General features: G+C 33.6%; 2 protein-coding genes across 3 annotated transcripts in view; both read left to right on the top strand.

Moving 5' to 3' along the window:
* Positions 1-18286, top strand: part of LOC136981569 (uncharacterized) — a 451600-nt gene that overhangs the window by 167178 nt on the left and 266136 nt on the right. The window lies entirely within an intron of this gene.
* On the top strand, positions 731-13846 carry LOC136981516 (uncharacterized). 2 transcript variants are annotated; one of them, XM_067277822.1, is made up of 5 exons: positions 731-850; positions 8692-8871; positions 9614-9665; positions 12005-12090; positions 13695-13846. In XM_067277822.1, exons 1-5 carry the CDS (start codon positions 815-817, stop codon positions 13800-13802), a joined length of 462 nt encoding a protein of 153 aa, XP_067133923.1. In that variant the 5' UTR covers positions 731-814; the 3' UTR covers positions 13803-13846. The 2 variants fall into 2 exon arrangements, with proteins under 2 accessions (XP_067133923.1, XP_067133922.1); XM_067277821.1 differs by lacking the exon at positions 731-850 and adding an exon at positions 2097-2191.

Below are 18286 nucleotides of genomic sequence, written 5' to 3'. Positions count from 1 at the left end.
TAACATCTCTTCTTAATTAGGTCACAGAGTAAACAGTGGAGTAAGTATCAATACATTACATTTAAAATTCTAGAAATTATAAAGTGTAAATAATGACGATGAAATATAAACTATAATTAATTAAAAATCTTCGCATAAATAGAAATCAATCTGAAGAGGATCTAAAGAACAGCTGCAAGTTCTGAAAGAGCAAAGGGAGATTCTAAAGAGGAACTGAAGAAGATTTGAAGATTACGAAGAGTGAGAGGATCTGAGTGTGCGAGGAGTTGGAACGTTGAATATTCCTTTGGGATTATGAAAAATCCTAAAGATAAAATGAAGGGTAAAAGGGTCAAATTATGAAGATTTTGAAGAATTAGTCAGGTTTTAAAGATCATGAATAACAAAAGATCATGGAGAATGAAGAGGATTCTGAGAAAAATTTCAAGAGTAACTGAAAATTTTGAAGTGTGGGATGATCTGAGATGAATTATGGAATGTATCTGAAAATGAATATTCTGGAAAGTGAAAGAATGAGGGTTCACTCTTCTTTTCATTCTTTCCGCGCCCATTTATTTGCACAGAGTAGGAAAAACACCGAAGAGGAGCACACGTTGTAGATTGAACGTAAAAAAAAAAACTGCCTGTTTATTATTGAGTAATTGGAATACTTAAGAAGATTTGCGTAAATTGATGTTTATCTTGATTTTTGACGTCATCTTTCCTTCCAGAACGAATTAGGTCGATTCTATTCAATTTTAGAACAGGATCAACCGTCTGGAACCAACGTCAAAGGAAAGTCAAAGTCGTCAGATCTTTATCGATCATTTTTTGAATGTTCATTGAACTTTCTTCCTTTAATTCCATTCAGGTAAACAGTAAAATGTAGTATTAAATCACTTTTTTTTCCTAATTTTATAAATTTTCCCATCGATCTTAATGATGCGGAGTATTAGAATTTTACGGAAAAATTAATTTGAAATTAATTCCGTAATTATTAATCGAGTTAGAGTATAATTAAGCATTTAAAATTAGATTTAGGCCTTGTTCGGATGCTGGATTTTGAGTAAAATGTAGAATTTTCGTAAACTTACTGCGTTAATTTATGCAAAAATATAAATTTTAATTGTAATTAAATGGAATGAAGTGATGAGGCAACACAACACATAAACGATCTTCCATGGAGGTATCGTATCTTCTGGGCACAAGACTTTCCAAGGGAAATTGGTCTCTATTTAGGTGTTAGACACTTGAAAACCTCCAGTAAACTCCACGTGGTCACTCCGTTAATGAGCGGCCCATCAGTGACTGATGAAATCTGTGAACGTCGGTCGGCGGTTGTCGCTTGGCTAACGGGGTGGCCACGTATAATTTTCCGGGTTTTCTTCACGTTTATAACACCTAAATAGGGTTAGTTGTCCTTTCTACTAAGGAAAAGTTCACGTGTCGCGCTGCCCGATACAAATAAATCAAAACCGCTAATGAGTAGGGAACCCGCGACCAACTAAGAGTGATTTTTATCCACTCGTCCGCTATTTTTGACCACCTTTGCTTTTTGTTCAACAGAGATTTGGCACAGAAATTGTATGACACGTCCTCCTAAAGTAGGATGTTTGGTATATGTAGAAGATCCGCGTATTATTAGTTATACACAGCAGTAACTCTCAAAGATTATTGATATTCAGTTAATGGAAGAAAATATCGGACCGGAGCGGCAAAATTTCTCCCAGAATATTTTAAAATTAATTATTATATTTAACAAGATCCTGCTTCCTGACAAATTGCTTTAGCTTTAATAGCCCGATAAAGAAATCCGGCTGTTCATTTGAAATAATTATTGGGTTAATTATGGACATTTTAAAAACGTTATGGTTTGTACATAAATTCAACTTAAAACTACAACCGTTTACAGTACCACAATATATATATTTGTTTTTTGTTTCTTTTAGCAGAAAACATTGCGTTTAGAATTCATTTCTTTAATAAAACGAATTTAGAGGGAAAAAAGCATTTACAGAGTTACGCATTGCACGCTTCAAATAACGTTAATGATTCTTAATCTCCGTATTAGGTTCAATTAGAGTATAAAACACTATTTTTTTTTATTATCTTCTATTGAAGATAATAATCTTGATTAATCATGGCTGTCAATAATGAAAAGGAATTAATAGAATTAAAAGAACTGAAAACTTGTAAAGACAAATTATGTGAGGTATTCAATTCCAATTATTTTATTTTCATTAATTTTTTTCCCCTATATTTTCATAAAAATCTAAGGGGGCGTTGGTCGAAGTGCGTAGAAGAAACGTGGTCTTACTGCCAACAGCATGTTTTCTCTTTAAACACGAAGTAAATGCATATAAGTGTTAAAATTATTCATATTTATTTTATAATTTATTTAAACGGTTTTGAAGCTTCCTGACTGAGCTTATAATAATCATGTTTTGGATAATCTAATCCCAATAAATCATATGAACCAATAAGCAATGAAAAGGTATATGATAATTTAAAACTCATTTGTTTTAGTAAATTATTTGAGGATTACAACAGATAACTGCATCTTGAATGAGTGTATTATTTATTAAAATCGCTGCATATGGAGCCTCTCCAGGAAAATTCTGTTTTCTGTGTTAAATCATCCTTTTATAAAAAGATTCAAAATTTCAGATTATGTATTGATTTTAAGGAAGAATAATGGTATTTGAAGGTTAGTTGTTATTGCTAATTTATATAATAATGGAAATTAAAATACCTGAACAAGTGTAAGAATATATTCTAACTTCAGTTAGTCTGGAATACATTTCCCATGCTTTTATTTAAAGCATGCTCCTCCTAAAAACACAATTATAATTAAGTTGAAACATAAAACAAAATGAAATTTCCATTAAAACTGAATCTGATAATGATCCTTTCCAACAACCTCAGTAGCATCCTCATCTCTTTCTTTTCTTTAGAATTATCTTCAACTCATTAAGAATCTATTTAATAAAATATTTCTATAAAAATTATCATCGCTGCAATAAAAGGAAGATATGTTTCAGATTTATTATAAGGAATTTACTACTCCTTACAATGTATAACTCGTAAATTCTATTGCGGATCATTTACATATATTTCTTCGTATATATTCCTGTTCTGAAGATCCTTCGTATGTTGATATTCAAGTTGTAATTAAACGCTAAATTTAACTGTGTGTAAATACTGAGGAGGCAACACGGATCGAATGGTCGCGGCAGGAGAAAAAAACTTCGGAAGGCGCGAGAAAAGAGACGGCCGTGTTGTAAGCTCCGGGGAGCCGTGAGACGACCGGTTGCTCTGTTTATGTTCGATAAAGAGATACTGTTGTTATTTGGTCAGTTTAGTCATTAATAATAATTAATTATTCATTTGGAACATTAATGTAAGATAATTCTTGTCCTATATTTACAGATTTGTTGTAGGATTGCTTTAATATGAGCATCATCTGGCTTTTGCTTACTCCATTCTATTGCAGATCATTCACCAAATTTTCCATTTCTTCATTCAAACTTTGTCTTCACAGCTTCTCTGGTGAAACTGTTAACAAATATAACCATTTTAAGAATAGTGAAATATTATCTACTTTGTCATTAATAATTTACTTTTTAATATAATCAAATATTATCTATACTACTGAATTTGATGCAAGGGTTGAGCAAACATTTCTGGAATTTTCTAGTTTTTTAGGACAATAATTAATTCAAAAGTAAAAAGTTTAAGCCATTACATTCAAGCACCTTCTTCCGTCGATTAAGTCACAAATTCCTACCGAATAAAACTCGGGCTGTTTTGACTCGAGTGCAATTTTCATCTCCACAATATCTTAACGAACACTCAAACACGCTCGACAAACCTTTATCTCTGGTAATGCTTAAATTTTGGGAACAAACGTTTTGGCTCCTTCTCATTGGTGATTTTCTTTCCATTCAAGAAGTGTTGCATGGAGCAGAAGGGATGGTAGTTGGGTGGTGCAATGCCCAGGCTACAAGTGGCATTAGAGAGAACCTTCCAGACAAGATTGAGTAGTTTCTACCTGTCCAATCTCAACATGCCTGGTCTTGTTCATCACAAAGAAAGCACACACTGTTCATCTGTGACCACTTAATGTGAATGGCATTGGCCAATGTTGCAGCGAAGAAGCACAGTTTCTGTGCTCTTCGCTGCAACATTGGCAATTAAGTTCAAAATTATAGTGGTATTCTGTGGAAACATCTCCCAATGGACTGGTCTGCATGTTCCACCAATATACAGCATAACCTTACACTGATTCAATTCCAGTTTTGGCACACAGATTATCTTTTAATGTATGGTTGTACCCAGAACACCCTTTCTTTACAAACTCCACAAGAAACTTCTAAATGCAAACTGTTGGCAAACAATTTTGAATATTATTCTAGAGATCTAAAAAATTCCAGAAACTATTGTATCAACCCAATATTTATTACTGAAAAAAAAGTTGTTTCTTGACATCATCTTTATTATTAAATATACTTTTATTGGAAATATCTTTTTAAAAACAGTAAAATTTATGAATAAAAAACTGTTTTTTTCTTGAAAATATGTTAATGTAGCATATTTCAAATGTCTTCCTACTATAATTTATGGAAATGAATCATATATATTTATATAATATGATTCATTTGTAAAGATGAATGGTTTATTTCAGAAACATTTGCTCATTTTCAATACTTGCTACTGTGAGACAATCATGAGAAGCAGTGTCTAGGCTACCAAGAGAGAGAAAGAGCTGGGACTTTTTCTTTAGACCCAGGAAAAATTTAGAGTGGGCCCGACGGGCTTACTAACCCCATAAAATTAATTACTTCTATTAACATAAGAAACACCTTTAAGACTACTTTTTATTAATAAAGAAACATTCTAAGTACTTCCTTTGTTTAAAAAAAAGCATGGTTAAAGGACTTGGAGTTTGCACCGGACTCGGGTCCCGTGCAAACTCGACAGTCTCAATAAAATCTTCCAACGGCCTCAATCTTCAGCAACCGAATTCAACTCTCCTGCTGGCTATAACTTCTCGATAATGCCCAACTTTATCTTTTGGATTTTACATTAACAATTTATGCATTGTATAAATGCTTAGGATTTGATCCAAATATAGAAGAAATAAATATGTAGTAATAATATGATTAAAGCAACTTCACATAATGAATAAACTAAGACCATTCACTGATGATTGGCAGTGGCTTCTGCTTCATTCATAGAATCAATACTTGATTAATTCACAGCTACTGTGCAAAGTAACAAACAACCTTGAAGTACAGCAATAATTTAATATCTAAAAACTTTTAATCTGAACATATCAATATTTGTTCTTTTTCTTTCTTTGTATCATTTATATCTGGAAATAATCATTCTATCTTCAAATCATAAAAACACAAATATACTTAAATTCTATAAAATATAAATTTAAAAACGATTTTAATAATTAAGAAATATTGGAATTTTTATACCTTGAATCTTGTTGTTCTATTTTATAATTTTAAAAGACACGTAATGATGAATTTGAAAGCGATTTCATCTTATTACATCTAAAATGTTAAATAATTTTACATATTTCATTCGCCCGAGATCTCGACAGATATTTACATTCATTTTTCTGTAAGACAATAAGGAAGTGTGTGCAAAGAATGCTTAATCTCATAATAAAGTATTGCACACTCAATGAATAAGGATCAGAGCTTTCTAAACAATATTACCTTCCTTTAATGCTTAAAAAATAAACACAACATTTTCCTATTTAATGGCAATGTTTCAAAAATTATTAATATAAATTATAAAAATAATATTCATATAAAGATAAATGAATCCAATCTACTATTGTTATAATGTATGATATCTGCATATAATGTAAACAGTGCAGAAAATATTGCTCATTTTGCATGAATAGCAATTCTAGTGAATACGGGAAATAACCGGAGAAGCAACGACTGAAAATTTATCGAACAATTTATATATACAAAAAAATCATAATTGTTTGCTTCTCGTCGTGTCCAGACCTATCGATTGAATATTAAGATCCCTACCAAAAAATATATTTTATATGGTAAGTCTTGTCAATTATTTGAAAATTAACAATTACTTGTTTCTAATTAGGATTATAATAACTATTTGTAATAGGCAACAATAGGTATTAGTTAATGATGTAGACATTTTAATAAAATTCTAACTGATTATTATAAATATTCAAGAACAATCAACTTAATTGTCAGTATTGGGTTCAATTTCATTTGTAAATTGATGATGGGCTCTGAAAAGCATTATTTCAATAAACACAATGCTTGTAGACGCTGGCATCCACAGAAGGGGGCAAACTAGGCACTTGCCCCTCCCTGGAAGTGAATAAAAAATTCTACAAATTATAATTGTTAAGGTGTTTGTAACCTCACACTCTTGACCATGGGATGCTTTGTCTGTTTTTGTATTCAATACTGTAGTCTATAATCTACTTATAAAAAATTTATTGATGTAATTAGATGTGGACCTCTTAAATCTATTTAATCTGGACATAGGCCAGTTACAAACTCAATTTACGTGCTTCAATTTGTCTCTAATCTCTAATTTCTTTTCTGTTCATTGCATTAAAGATGAAAGATAATGCCTTTGGGAAGTGTTTTAAACTGATAATCAAAATAAAAATCAATATTTAAAATATAAAAAAATTATCAGGAAATTCTGATTTTTAGGAAATAACATGTTTTAATCTTAAATATTTACCTGCATAAATGTTGTCATTAAAATTAAACAACAGTTTCACACCAGTTTCTGATAATCTTTTTACAGTAAACCCCCCTATAACACGGTAGATACGTTCCGTGTTATAGGGGTCTACTGTATTTATATTTTAAATATTGTACGAAATCATTTTTAATGAATGTGTACTATAGTATTTTATTTCATAAATAGAACTGTAAAGGAGGTTCGAGTATAAATAACTAATTGGGCTGCAATTTGAAAATCTACACATTTTGAGACCCTAATCCAAAAAAGTTGTGTTTTGCCGTCTATTTCGTTTAATATCTCAGGATGGGGTGCAGATTAAGAAACGAAATTTTGGCATGTTGGCTTGTATACGAGGGGCATTGATACTATTAAATTTTCGTGGTTAAAGGTCGAGGGGGTCGTGTGTATCTCCGGTAGAGTCGGACTTAGTGACGATTTTACTCGTTATTAACATTTATACTTTTTTATAAAACTCAATCTTACCCTCAAAATTAAGCTTTTTGTCATTTTATAATAATTAAAAATATAAAAAAATTTTATAACAAACATCTCGTAACAGATGGCGCCACACACAATTTTATTTTATATTGTAATTAAACTTAGAAAAGTTATAAATAATAACCAGAAAAGTTATGCAACTCGTTGCTGAATTTTTAAACAGTTGTTGCGTTCACTCTGTCTACATTCTTTTAACTCTCCGTCCTGAGGGCCCTAAGAGGACCTCTTTTAGTAGGCCCATTATGGATTCGGCCAGGCCCATAATGGAGCGCCGGGTGGTGAGGGACTGGGCCCGACATATCCTGGACGGACCACCCCCGAAAAATTCCTGGAGAATTTTCGATCCGGATTCAGATTCACACTCGGATCCCCAGAGCGGTAGGCTGCCACCTTGACTGCTCGGCCATCCGGCTGTACCTGATGGTAGGTCAGGAGCTAACGACTGTGTTGTTGTTATTTCTTTTAAATAATATATTTACTAAGAAAGCTCCTCAAATGTAAATCCAGGGCAGAAAGTTTATATCCATCACAGTGTCTAGATGGTGTTGTTAGCAGCAGTAGTACTGTATCTTCTTTTGTTGACTCCTGACAACAGCTTTAGATCCGAACATTTCTTAATATTAAGAGAATAATTTTTTTTTTAAATGTCCATCACAAATTCATTCAGGTCTGCAATGAGACAATTGCGTGTAGAGAGGTTGGATCCAATGTATCTATATCTGGATGTCCCCCTCTAAAATTTCTGACGTTATGCCAAATATGTTGAATGGGTGTGCATGGCATGACGTTGAATACATTTTATTGAATTTTCTTGATTTAAATACTTTAAACTGGAATTTGAGTTTCTTAGAGTACAGTTGTTCTTCGGTAAGATCCTCCCGTTTCCCCGCCCACTGAGGAGGAACTTTACCATCTCACTATAAGGTGAAATAAATAATGTAGTGTATATATGTTCATAAAGACAGAACCATTGTAAACCGATACCTGTACTACTTGAGCCATCTTGTCCTTGAGGAAGGAGTACTAACGAAATATTCTCAGATTTAGTACAGATTCCAGTACCCCTTTTCGTGTGTACTGTTTTCTTCCTAATCCCCGAGAGGGCTCCAAATTCCATTATCAACAAACAACAGAAAATCATGACTTCCAGCCTATTTCGCAAACATGAAAAATAATTAACGATATTTATCCACTGTTCCACGTATGTTGACCAAAACTTGGCCTTGTTTTCAAGGGTACACTAACCTCGTGCATCCAGTGCCATCTTATGGGAGCGCTAATCCGTCATTAGGGAGCTTCTTGCATAATTTACGGTGCTTTTTTATAGTCTGCAGGCGCCGCTGAGTCAGATTCATTAAATATTATTAGTAATTAAAGAAAAATGTGTTAACAAATGTTTCATTACTATTGATTTAGAGAATTTAATTACTTTATTATTGAAACTTGAACGTCTTTCAGGATAATTTGATCGATGCAGATAAATGGGAGAGGTTATTGAAATCGGATACGCAATACGAAAACAGTCGGAATGACGTGGACAACAGTTCTTCCGAGATAATTCACTTCTGTGATGGAATTTTGAAGATCAGTAACGAAAATTTACACTCCCGCGAGACTTCAAGAATAGACAATGACGGCGTAAGTTTGAATAATTCTATAAATCTGTTACGTTGATATACGACTGCATACAAGTACATACATTATACGTGCATAAAATGCTATAAGGCCTCAATCTTCTTTGTCTTTGCTTTAACACCTTATAGTTAAACTTTAAGGATCTTCATTGTAATAATGTTGATTCGAATTCAGAATTGGCAGTCAGTTTTTTATGTGTAGTGCAATAAGGCATTGTATCTATCTTTACACTTTACTGTCTACCCTCGTTACGGATCACACCAACTCCCAAAGTGATTTTCAAAGTTATTCGATCCCCTAGTGGTCCATGAACTGCATTTTGAGACCCGCTGACCTATTGTATTTTGGCTCTTTTCAAAAAGTCTAATCCAATCTTCCGGCTCTACTGTCTTGAAATGATTTTAGGCCCTGGGCCCATCATTAGAAATCAATAATGGAAATATTGACTTCCAAGGGGTTATCAAGGTATACCCCTATCAAACCGCTTTGATTTGGAGTCGGTGGCATAGTGACAAAATTTGACACCCAACGGGCATCTTTATATCCTGGATAAACTAAAAATATCCTCGATATACAAACATTTGTTATTATATACCACGGAGTTGATGTTGACTCGAGGCATGTAACAACATATTTTCGAGACGATTGATCGATTCTCAGTGCTGCCATTTTATTATTATTATAATTATTTGTGACGAAAGTGTTGCGATGATTTTAAGCTAAATATTTTATATATTTTTTCCAGACAGATAATTTTTACAGGAAGATATCTAACGTCGGAAGAACAACACTCGCCGGTGAGTTTTCATTTGTTATAATTATCATAAATTGCGACATATGAGTCAATTTTCTAAGACTAGAAACCTCTGAGATATGACCCATAGCAATACTGTATACAGTATTAATAATTCGTGTGCCTTTCGTCGAAAATTTCTGAAATTTTGCAAGGAGGTATGTGTATTAGAGGCATTGTCATTATTAAATTTTGATGGTTAAAGGTCGAGAAGATGGGGTGATAGAAAGGGTGTTGCCCACGTGTCGCGTGTGCAATCTGCCGCGGGCATGCCTCCCGAGAGAACTTTTAACGGGAAATTACTCCCCATTTAGGTATTACTAATGCGAAGAAAATCCGGAAACTCCATGTGGCCATCCAGGGATTTTTTAGTATGTCCCATCTCTCACCACCCAACTGTATTCTTCGCCATTGAGAGTTAGTCGAAGCCATAACAAAGATGAAAAGTAGGCCTCTTAGCATATTTAGAATAATGTTTTTACATCCAGGATACATCATTTTCATTTAAATTAAACAATATTTACTAATTTAAACCCCGAAATTGCGCGTAATTGCTTAGAATCGAAAATATAATCTAATAAATATAAATGAGTGTAATTAAAGAGGAATGGTATTATTTGATACTAATAATAATAACAATAATAATACAATTATTTTAAATGGTAATTAAGGAAGGCGAACATTTGTTATTTGCTTTTAAACGATGGTAATCAGTAAATTATGTTTTAATTTCATTTATATGAAGATGATTAAAATAATTTAAATGTAATCGAAAGCCATCTTACAATCGCAATAATAGTATTGCCGAATAATTTATTTATAGAAATGTTCTTAACCTCTTAAGCGACTTCACATTGAGGGGGCTGTCCATAAATTACGTAATGCAGATATGGGTGTGTGGGGATGTGGGCAATCGTTACGATGCATCACAACAGAGTGTTTACAAAATGTTACGTAACGCTTGGATCTCAACCTTGCGTAACAGAATGATTCATTAGCGAGGTTGCGGCCGAAGTTTTCATCTCTAAAACGTGAACGTCGAACGTCGAGCGCCGCCATCTTGTAAACGACGTTCGACGTTCACGTTTTAGAGATGAAAACTTCGGCCGCAACCTCGCTATTTTTGTTTCTGTAATGTTGCAAGGTAAACGGTATTGTTTATATCGCTGCTTTATATGTTATGCATGTAATTAATAATGTAACGGTCAATGTTTTCTGTGCTATATATTACGGGGGTGAATTCCTCAGTCCAGTTGCGGGAGTCGATCGAGGATATGCGTTACGAGGAATAAGAGGATGTTTTGAAAATATGACAGTACGCGAGTATAATATGGTCAAAGACTACGCACGTGTCCAAAACTTATGGACAAACACAATTGCTTAAAGGGAGGAGTGGACTAATCTGCACTAACATCCGAATCACTTGGTGACGAACTGCCACGACGTTGCAAGTGTTACGTCGCAATTCGACGTGGACATATTTCATACTGAAAGGTCTCTGTGCCTGAGTATTGGTGAGCACTTTCCATTCATTATCCATCTATGTTCAACTTCTGTGTTTATCTTTCTCGCCAAAGACTTACGTTTCTTGGTTTGAGTTCTAAAATCCTACAAGTTGTTGTGTATTGCCCTGTGTCAGACGTCGAGTAATAGTTCTCTCAATTCGTGTACAAATGTCGTCCGTCCCTAAGTTTTGGACAGGTGTGTATAACCAGACTGGTGTTAGAACACACCAGTTTTAGCAGATTGCCAAAATGGGCAGAATTGTCCGGTGATGTTCTAACTTCTACTCAGACTCTATTGCTCCGGTCGGTCCCGAATTCAGATCAGAAGAGAGTCAGAGATGGGGACAAAAAAGGAGCCATCCGACTATAAAATGTAACCAAATCAGGAAAAGCAGTGGCCCTGGATAATAATGTTAAAAAGTAGAAGAGGAGTCAAATATACCCAGGGCGGGCTTAGACGTCGATTTTCGTGGCCTTTAATGTATACAGTGGAGGACGAGAAGGGAGAGGAGCAAACTCCTCCTCCTCCTCCTCCGGTATATCAATAAATACAAAATATTTAGTTTTAAATTAAATTGTTAAATATAGTTAAAGTTAAGATGTATAAATTATGCATTTTATCGTATGCAAAAATTAAAATAGTTAATACAAAAAAAAAATTAATCCAAAATTTAATATATCAATTTTGCAACAGATGGCAGCAGGTGATAGATAAGGAATAAAATTGGATTTTGCCGAATTTTCTTTGTAATTTCTTTAAAAGATCAATAAAAATAAATTCACGAATTAATTTAGAATGCAAATTCATTTTTAATAAATAAATACATAAAATTTTCAGTCATTGATTCTGTGGGCGAGAACTTAGCTTCGCTATTCGGTTTGATGCCGCCTCTTCTAAAGGAAGAAGAAGAAAGGATGAAGCAAGTATGTATATAAAATATAAAAGTTTGTTATTTTTTAGGGACCTAACCTTATTTACTTAATAAATTAATTATAAATTACTTCACGACAAAGGAAATTCGACTTCTTATCGTGATAACCAGCATTTACAAGCTGCAAAGACGTCTTGCGGCTTGACAAATCCTCTTAACACTGGTCGTGGGTTCGTGCCTCGCCAATAGGCTGGAGTTTTCTGGGTTTCCTTTACGTTAGTAACATCTAAACAGGGCCAGTTTCCCATAGAAAGAGAGCATCTCCTCGGCAGATCTCCAGTGTGTCGCGTATCCATATATAAATAAACCTAAACCAACTCTACTTTGGATGGCTGCGGCCATTTTGGATTAGAAAGATGCCACGATGCACTTCCTTTCCCGCTTATTGCGATAGTATAAAGACTGAAAGCACATTGACAATAACTAAAGACACAGGTGTGCAGTTGGAGAGGGGCGAGTAACTTGTGTACACATTCCAACAGCACTTGACTGCTCGATTGGTACTGCATATTTATGCGCTCGGTACATTCGTAACAAAGAATGTTTTGAATAGGATTTCTTCGGTTAATTAGGACTCGGATAATCGTGGTTCCATTGTATGTAACTGCTAATTTAAAGCGTGCTTTTCCAAATTCTTGATTTACAACTGAATTTATTTTTGTAAATCAAGGAAGAAATTGAAAAATTGTTACAACTCAAAAAATATACAGCTATGAAGTTTCGTAGTAGTCACCCCAAAGTGCACGGCGGGACCAACAGTGACGTTTCATGCCGTTAATGATGGTGTCTATGAAATTCGTAGGCAGCAATACACAGTATTCTATCAAAACGATTTGAAGCCTACGAAGAGTTTTTGAGGAAGACGAAAGGCAATAAAATGCCTACATAGGTTTCACCCACCTAAGGCAGAGCATCTTGTTAGGCATTTCAGTGCCATCCAACGTTTTTAACCATCTTGCAACGTCCACCCGACTTTCAGTCTTCCTATAGTTCCACTAGTAAATATATGATGTCTCTAAGTCATTTGTACAAAATGGTTACCCTTTCGTTGTCTCACAAGAATAGGTAACTCGTCGAGAAGCAGCAAGTTTCACGCTCTTCACACATTTGCAAGCGCAACTCATTTGCATTCCATACATTGAATGGAGTGGATTGGGGTTGTATAGGGCAACACGACACATGGACGATCTGCCGAGGGGATGATCTCTTTCTATGGAAAATCAACCCTTAGGGGTTAAAAACGCGAAGAAAACCCGGAAAACTCCACTCGTTGGCCAAGCGCAAACTTACTACCAACTACTGGTGTTAAGTAGTGTTATCCACTCGGACACTGATGGGCTCAATACATTGATGCCACGTATCTTCACCTCCCAGTTTGTGCACATTAAACTATAGTTCGCCAAATTATCACGATTCCCCTATTAATTTATAGAAAGTAGCGTAACAAACGACAATTTGAAGTAAATTGAAGTTGTAAGCTAATTCGTCAAACATTCGGAAACGAAATAAAATGAATCAAATTAATTAAAATCACGATAAAACACTTTATATGTGTTTACAATATATATGTAAATCTGTCTTGTTGCTTTAATTCAGAAAGAAGAAGCGTGGAAAACGTCATCCTTAACCATTTCCAACGGTTCAGCGAATGAAGAGCGTTGCAAAGATCCACTCCGAAGTGATAAGAGTAATTTATTATTCTAGATTGTATAATAGGGATTTCTCATTAAAATTTATATTGATTTTTATCATTTGTTAAGATTTGAAATTTGTACAAAAGATAAAATTGTTTGAAATGATAATGAAATTTTATCCTTATTTATACAAAATCAATCTTTAAACATACAAAAATCTACGACAGTTAGGGAAAGAAAATATGTAAAATATTCTTTTATTGGGCTGCAATTCAAATTGCAGATCAATACATTCTCACTGTGGTCCGTCCGTCCGTCAGTCCGTCAGTCCGTTCTTCGTTGATTTCGAGAATGCAGTGAAAGTCTCTATTTTCTACACGTGACTTCTGATCTGATAAAAAAAAAATTGGCATTGTGACCACGTCACAATAATATATATACGATTTTCTGTAAGCAAACCTTATTGTTTTTCTCAAAACATTTTCACGTGTAAAAAATTAGCCATAACTGAGTATTTAAAACACTGGGTTTTAAGGGATTAGCAACGACTTTTTCTCTTATTATGTAAATTTATATGAGAAATGCCCCGGTAAGATTCTAAATTATTTAATTTTCCATCCGCAGATAGCACAGATAATCCATGCCAATCCTTTCTCCTCCTCCTCCTCCTCCCCATCTCTTCCCCAGCATCCAGATTTATGTAGTACCATTTATGGCAGCAAACATATTAAATCGTAAGATCTTTAATTGTTTAATTATTAAACAGTCATATTTTACCATATTAGAGATTTAAACATGTAATTCCGAGTTCCGGGGATGTTTATTTATCATAATAAACTGCGACATTAAATTTGAATGCACTCGTTGCAGCGTAACAGTTGGCAATAGTAATTTGATCAAGCAGTCAAAAGAATTCATTTAATATCTCCAATTCATTTTCCTCTAAACCAATTGCTTCGGTATGCTTTTATTTTATTTTATTTCGTTAGGGCAACCGGACATTATTTTAATCTTTACAATTACTTATCTAATAAGAGAAAAAAATCAACCATCCAAAGAACATTTATCAAACTGCGAGCTGCTACAGAATTGTAATTGCAAAGACAGAATAATATTTTAAAATTAGGAAAAGAACAGAAAGAGCAGGGGGGGAAAACAAATTAATCTACAAAAAGATGGGGGAAGTTCATAAATGTGGACTTCTACAGCATCCTTGTTATCTCAGGAAGATGAAGAGGAAGAGCAGCAGCATCTAGCTTTATCTATAACTACTAACATCATGCTTTCGTTTTAATACATAAACAGGTGCGAATGGGCAGATGTAAATACAGGTGTTGTTACGAGATTAGGAAGATGAGAGAGGGAGGGAGAGAGGAGGGAATTTTAAATGGATTTTAAAGACAATTTTCATTTAGGGAGGTCGATCTCAAGATGGAAAATCTATAAAATTATCCGGGAGGAAATTGTTGAAAGATAATAGATACAGGAAAAAGAAAAGGAGGGAGGTAAAAAATAATATATTTATTTATTAAAAAGAACAAGTAATTTGTTCATTTGTCTTGTTTCTAGTTTCTAATCTTTCTGACATTTAAAACTAATGTATAAGCATTCATTAAAGACCTCGTTAATTCTGTTACTTTAGTAAACAAATTTGTTTGAAAGTCTGACACCCATTGGACGTTAAGGAAGAAAAATATCGATACCGAGTCGTTAATATCGAGCTTTGTAACTAATAAAATATTACGAGACGGTATTTAATTTCCTCTTTTCATACTTGGCAATTTTCTACAAAAATTGAATTGTTTTTTTTTTTTCCTCTTCTTCTTCTTCTCCTCCTCCTCTTCCACTTCTTTAATGGAATTAATTTAGATAATTTTATCAAAACTTAATTTTTTTAATTTATTTTAGTTTATAGCTTATTATATTTATTATTTTTTTCCACTGTAAAAAGAGTTAAGTTTAATCATAATCAATCTATCGTGCCTGTTATAAAAATGGATTTAAGAGAATGTGACGTCATTTATGAGTTAGATTCGAACGTGTTTCGGGTTTTACTTTCCTCTCAGCTCCTATTTTTTCACTTCTAGTGATAAATTTTAAGATTACAAAAATATTTTAAAGTGTTAAAAAGAAAAATAAGTTTTTTTTTTCCAAAGCTTATTTTTCTTTTTAACACTTTAAAAGTATCCATTTTTTTCTTCTTCTTCTTCGTCTTCTAACTTTAAACTGACTGAATCGAAGATAATACGTAGCCAGGTATTATATTCAGAAACACGAAAGAACATTAAGAAAATTTCTTTTAAAAAGTAAAACCTAAGGTAGGGGGGAGGCATTCATTTCGACTAACTGCAAATTCATAAAAACATCAAAAAACTTGCAGATTTACAGCTGCACTGGCTCACACACAAGCCGTTAATGGAACAGTCAGGATGAAGTTTAACTTACTTTACTTCGACTTTTTTCGGTTTTTTTAGGACCTCCTCTGTAATTAATTTGTTAACTTTAACGTTTTAAAGATTTTTCACTAAATATTTAAACTTTTTCGTGTATAATTTCCGATTTAGAAGGGACAATCTGACTCTCTCTCTCTCTCCACTCGTCTTTGAGCCCGAAAAAATTTCAGGGAAACCATCAAAGAAAACAATAAAAAATGTATTTTATTTTAATTGTTTTCCCCGAATTGTTGACTGAATTTTTCCCTTGATTTATTGTTTAACACGAAATTAACAAGGAAACAATCGAATTTTTTGGTTGTTTCCAACCATTTTTTCATTGTTAGTTTTGTGTCAAACAATAATTTTGGTAAGTTATTTTCATAAACGTCATTGTAGAAAATATTCTAGAGAAGTGTGTTTATCCGTTATCAAAAAATAAAAAGGGGGAGAGAGCAAAAAGTTTCCAACCAACAACACGCGATCACTTGACAAAATCCAGACAGTTTTCGTCTTTATAACGCTTGTAATCTTGTTAAATATTCGAATATTAACACTTTTTTTACGTTAAACCTGTTAGGTAATTAGCGCGAGTTAATTTTAATTAAGCCATAATAAATTAGTTATAATTTAACCTTCAACAGAGATGATTGATGGTAAACGTTTTTAGCGATTAGCATTTAAATTTTTTCTTCCTTCTCCTCCTCCTTCATCCAGTTCTGTTTCAGTAAATTAACAAATTTTCGGGGTTAGATACTGTTTAAAATGAGAGTTAACTCGCTTCATAATTCAATAAAAAAGAAAAAAAATCCCCAAATTCCTCCCCTCGCTGAAGCTATCGTCTCGAACTTTGACCTTGAACTCTTCTTACGTGACAGTTCGGAGGTCAAAAGCTGATAAAGTCATTAACTACCGTGACGCAAGAGCATCACGACCGGCGTGATACACTTAAGTTAATGTCATCGGGAGGTCAAGAGGTCGTCTTTTTAAATAGGTGTTTTGGGAATGAAGAATGGAAATATTAACCCCGTTTCCGGCCGAAGATAGGGAGGAGAGTTTTAGTTATAAATTAATGCCAGATTGGGATAAGTGGAGACACAAAAGATCTTTTAAAATATTTATAAGATACCGCTTTTATATGAAAATGGCATCATTAGGGGGGCTAATTATTGCAGCTTAGTCAAAAAACACTTCTCAGAAGGGGGTAGAGAAGTTTTTTGACGTCATATATTCCCATATCCAAGCTGGGAGAATGCTTGGAATTCTCAAAAATCAACTAGGAAACTAAAGTTTTCCAATCCTGTAAAGGAATTCTATGGCTGTTTGGTAGAATCTAATAAATTTCCAGACAGATGCCGGAAATTCAAGTGTGCTGAAGGAACAAAAGAGTGGAGGAGGAGGAGGAAGGGGAAAAAAGAACGAGCTCCACTTTATTCCATGTAGATGAGATGCTGTGGCAACGGAGACGTCATCTAGATTAAGTTTCTCTACGTCCTGTTAATGAAACGTCCATTTAAGCAGCAGTTAATCCGATGTAAAATAAGCAGTTAATAAAATGTATAAATGATTCTTCTTTCCATTTTTTTACAATTATAATCACGAAAAAAAATAACAACATTAATAATTATGTTTTAAAACTTCATTTACTTAAGGGAATTTTCAAAAAAATAAAAATTCTGGATTATTTTTAACGTGTTGTTCTTCACTCGAAGAATTCTCATTACGTGGACAATTTTCCCCAATTTCAAAGAAATTTTCTCAATTCGGGGATAATTTTTTTTCTGTAAACGTTTTGAAGAATGTTAATTTAGAAAACTTTTCAGAAATTTCCCGTTATTGTTGTAGTGTATGCGTTTTTAGGGAAATTTCCCTGACAAAATTTCCTTCCTGATTGTTATTCGCGTAATTTCCCTAAATTTATAAACTTTTAGGGAAATATGCCTAAAATTTATGCACAAACTGAGACATGTATTAAAATAAAATTTAAAGAAAATTTCGTTTGCAGGGAAATTTCCCCACGTCGGGGAAGATAGCTATTAAAAATTTTTCCCCGTTGCTTCTCTTCAGACGGCTAGCCTATGTCAACACTGTTAAAAATATTGACTAAATTCTCCTGGGATAC

The sequence above is a fragment of the Centruroides vittatus genome, unplaced genomic scaffold (genome assembly GCF_030686945.1).
Source record: "Centruroides vittatus isolate TY-2023 unplaced genomic scaffold, ASM3068694v2 contig_767, whole genome shotgun sequence".
In the NCBI taxonomy this organism is placed as follows: Eukaryota; Metazoa; Arthropoda; class Arachnida; order Scorpiones; family Buthidae; genus Centruroides; species Centruroides vittatus.
This window is presented reverse-complemented; position numbering and strand designations above follow the sequence as displayed.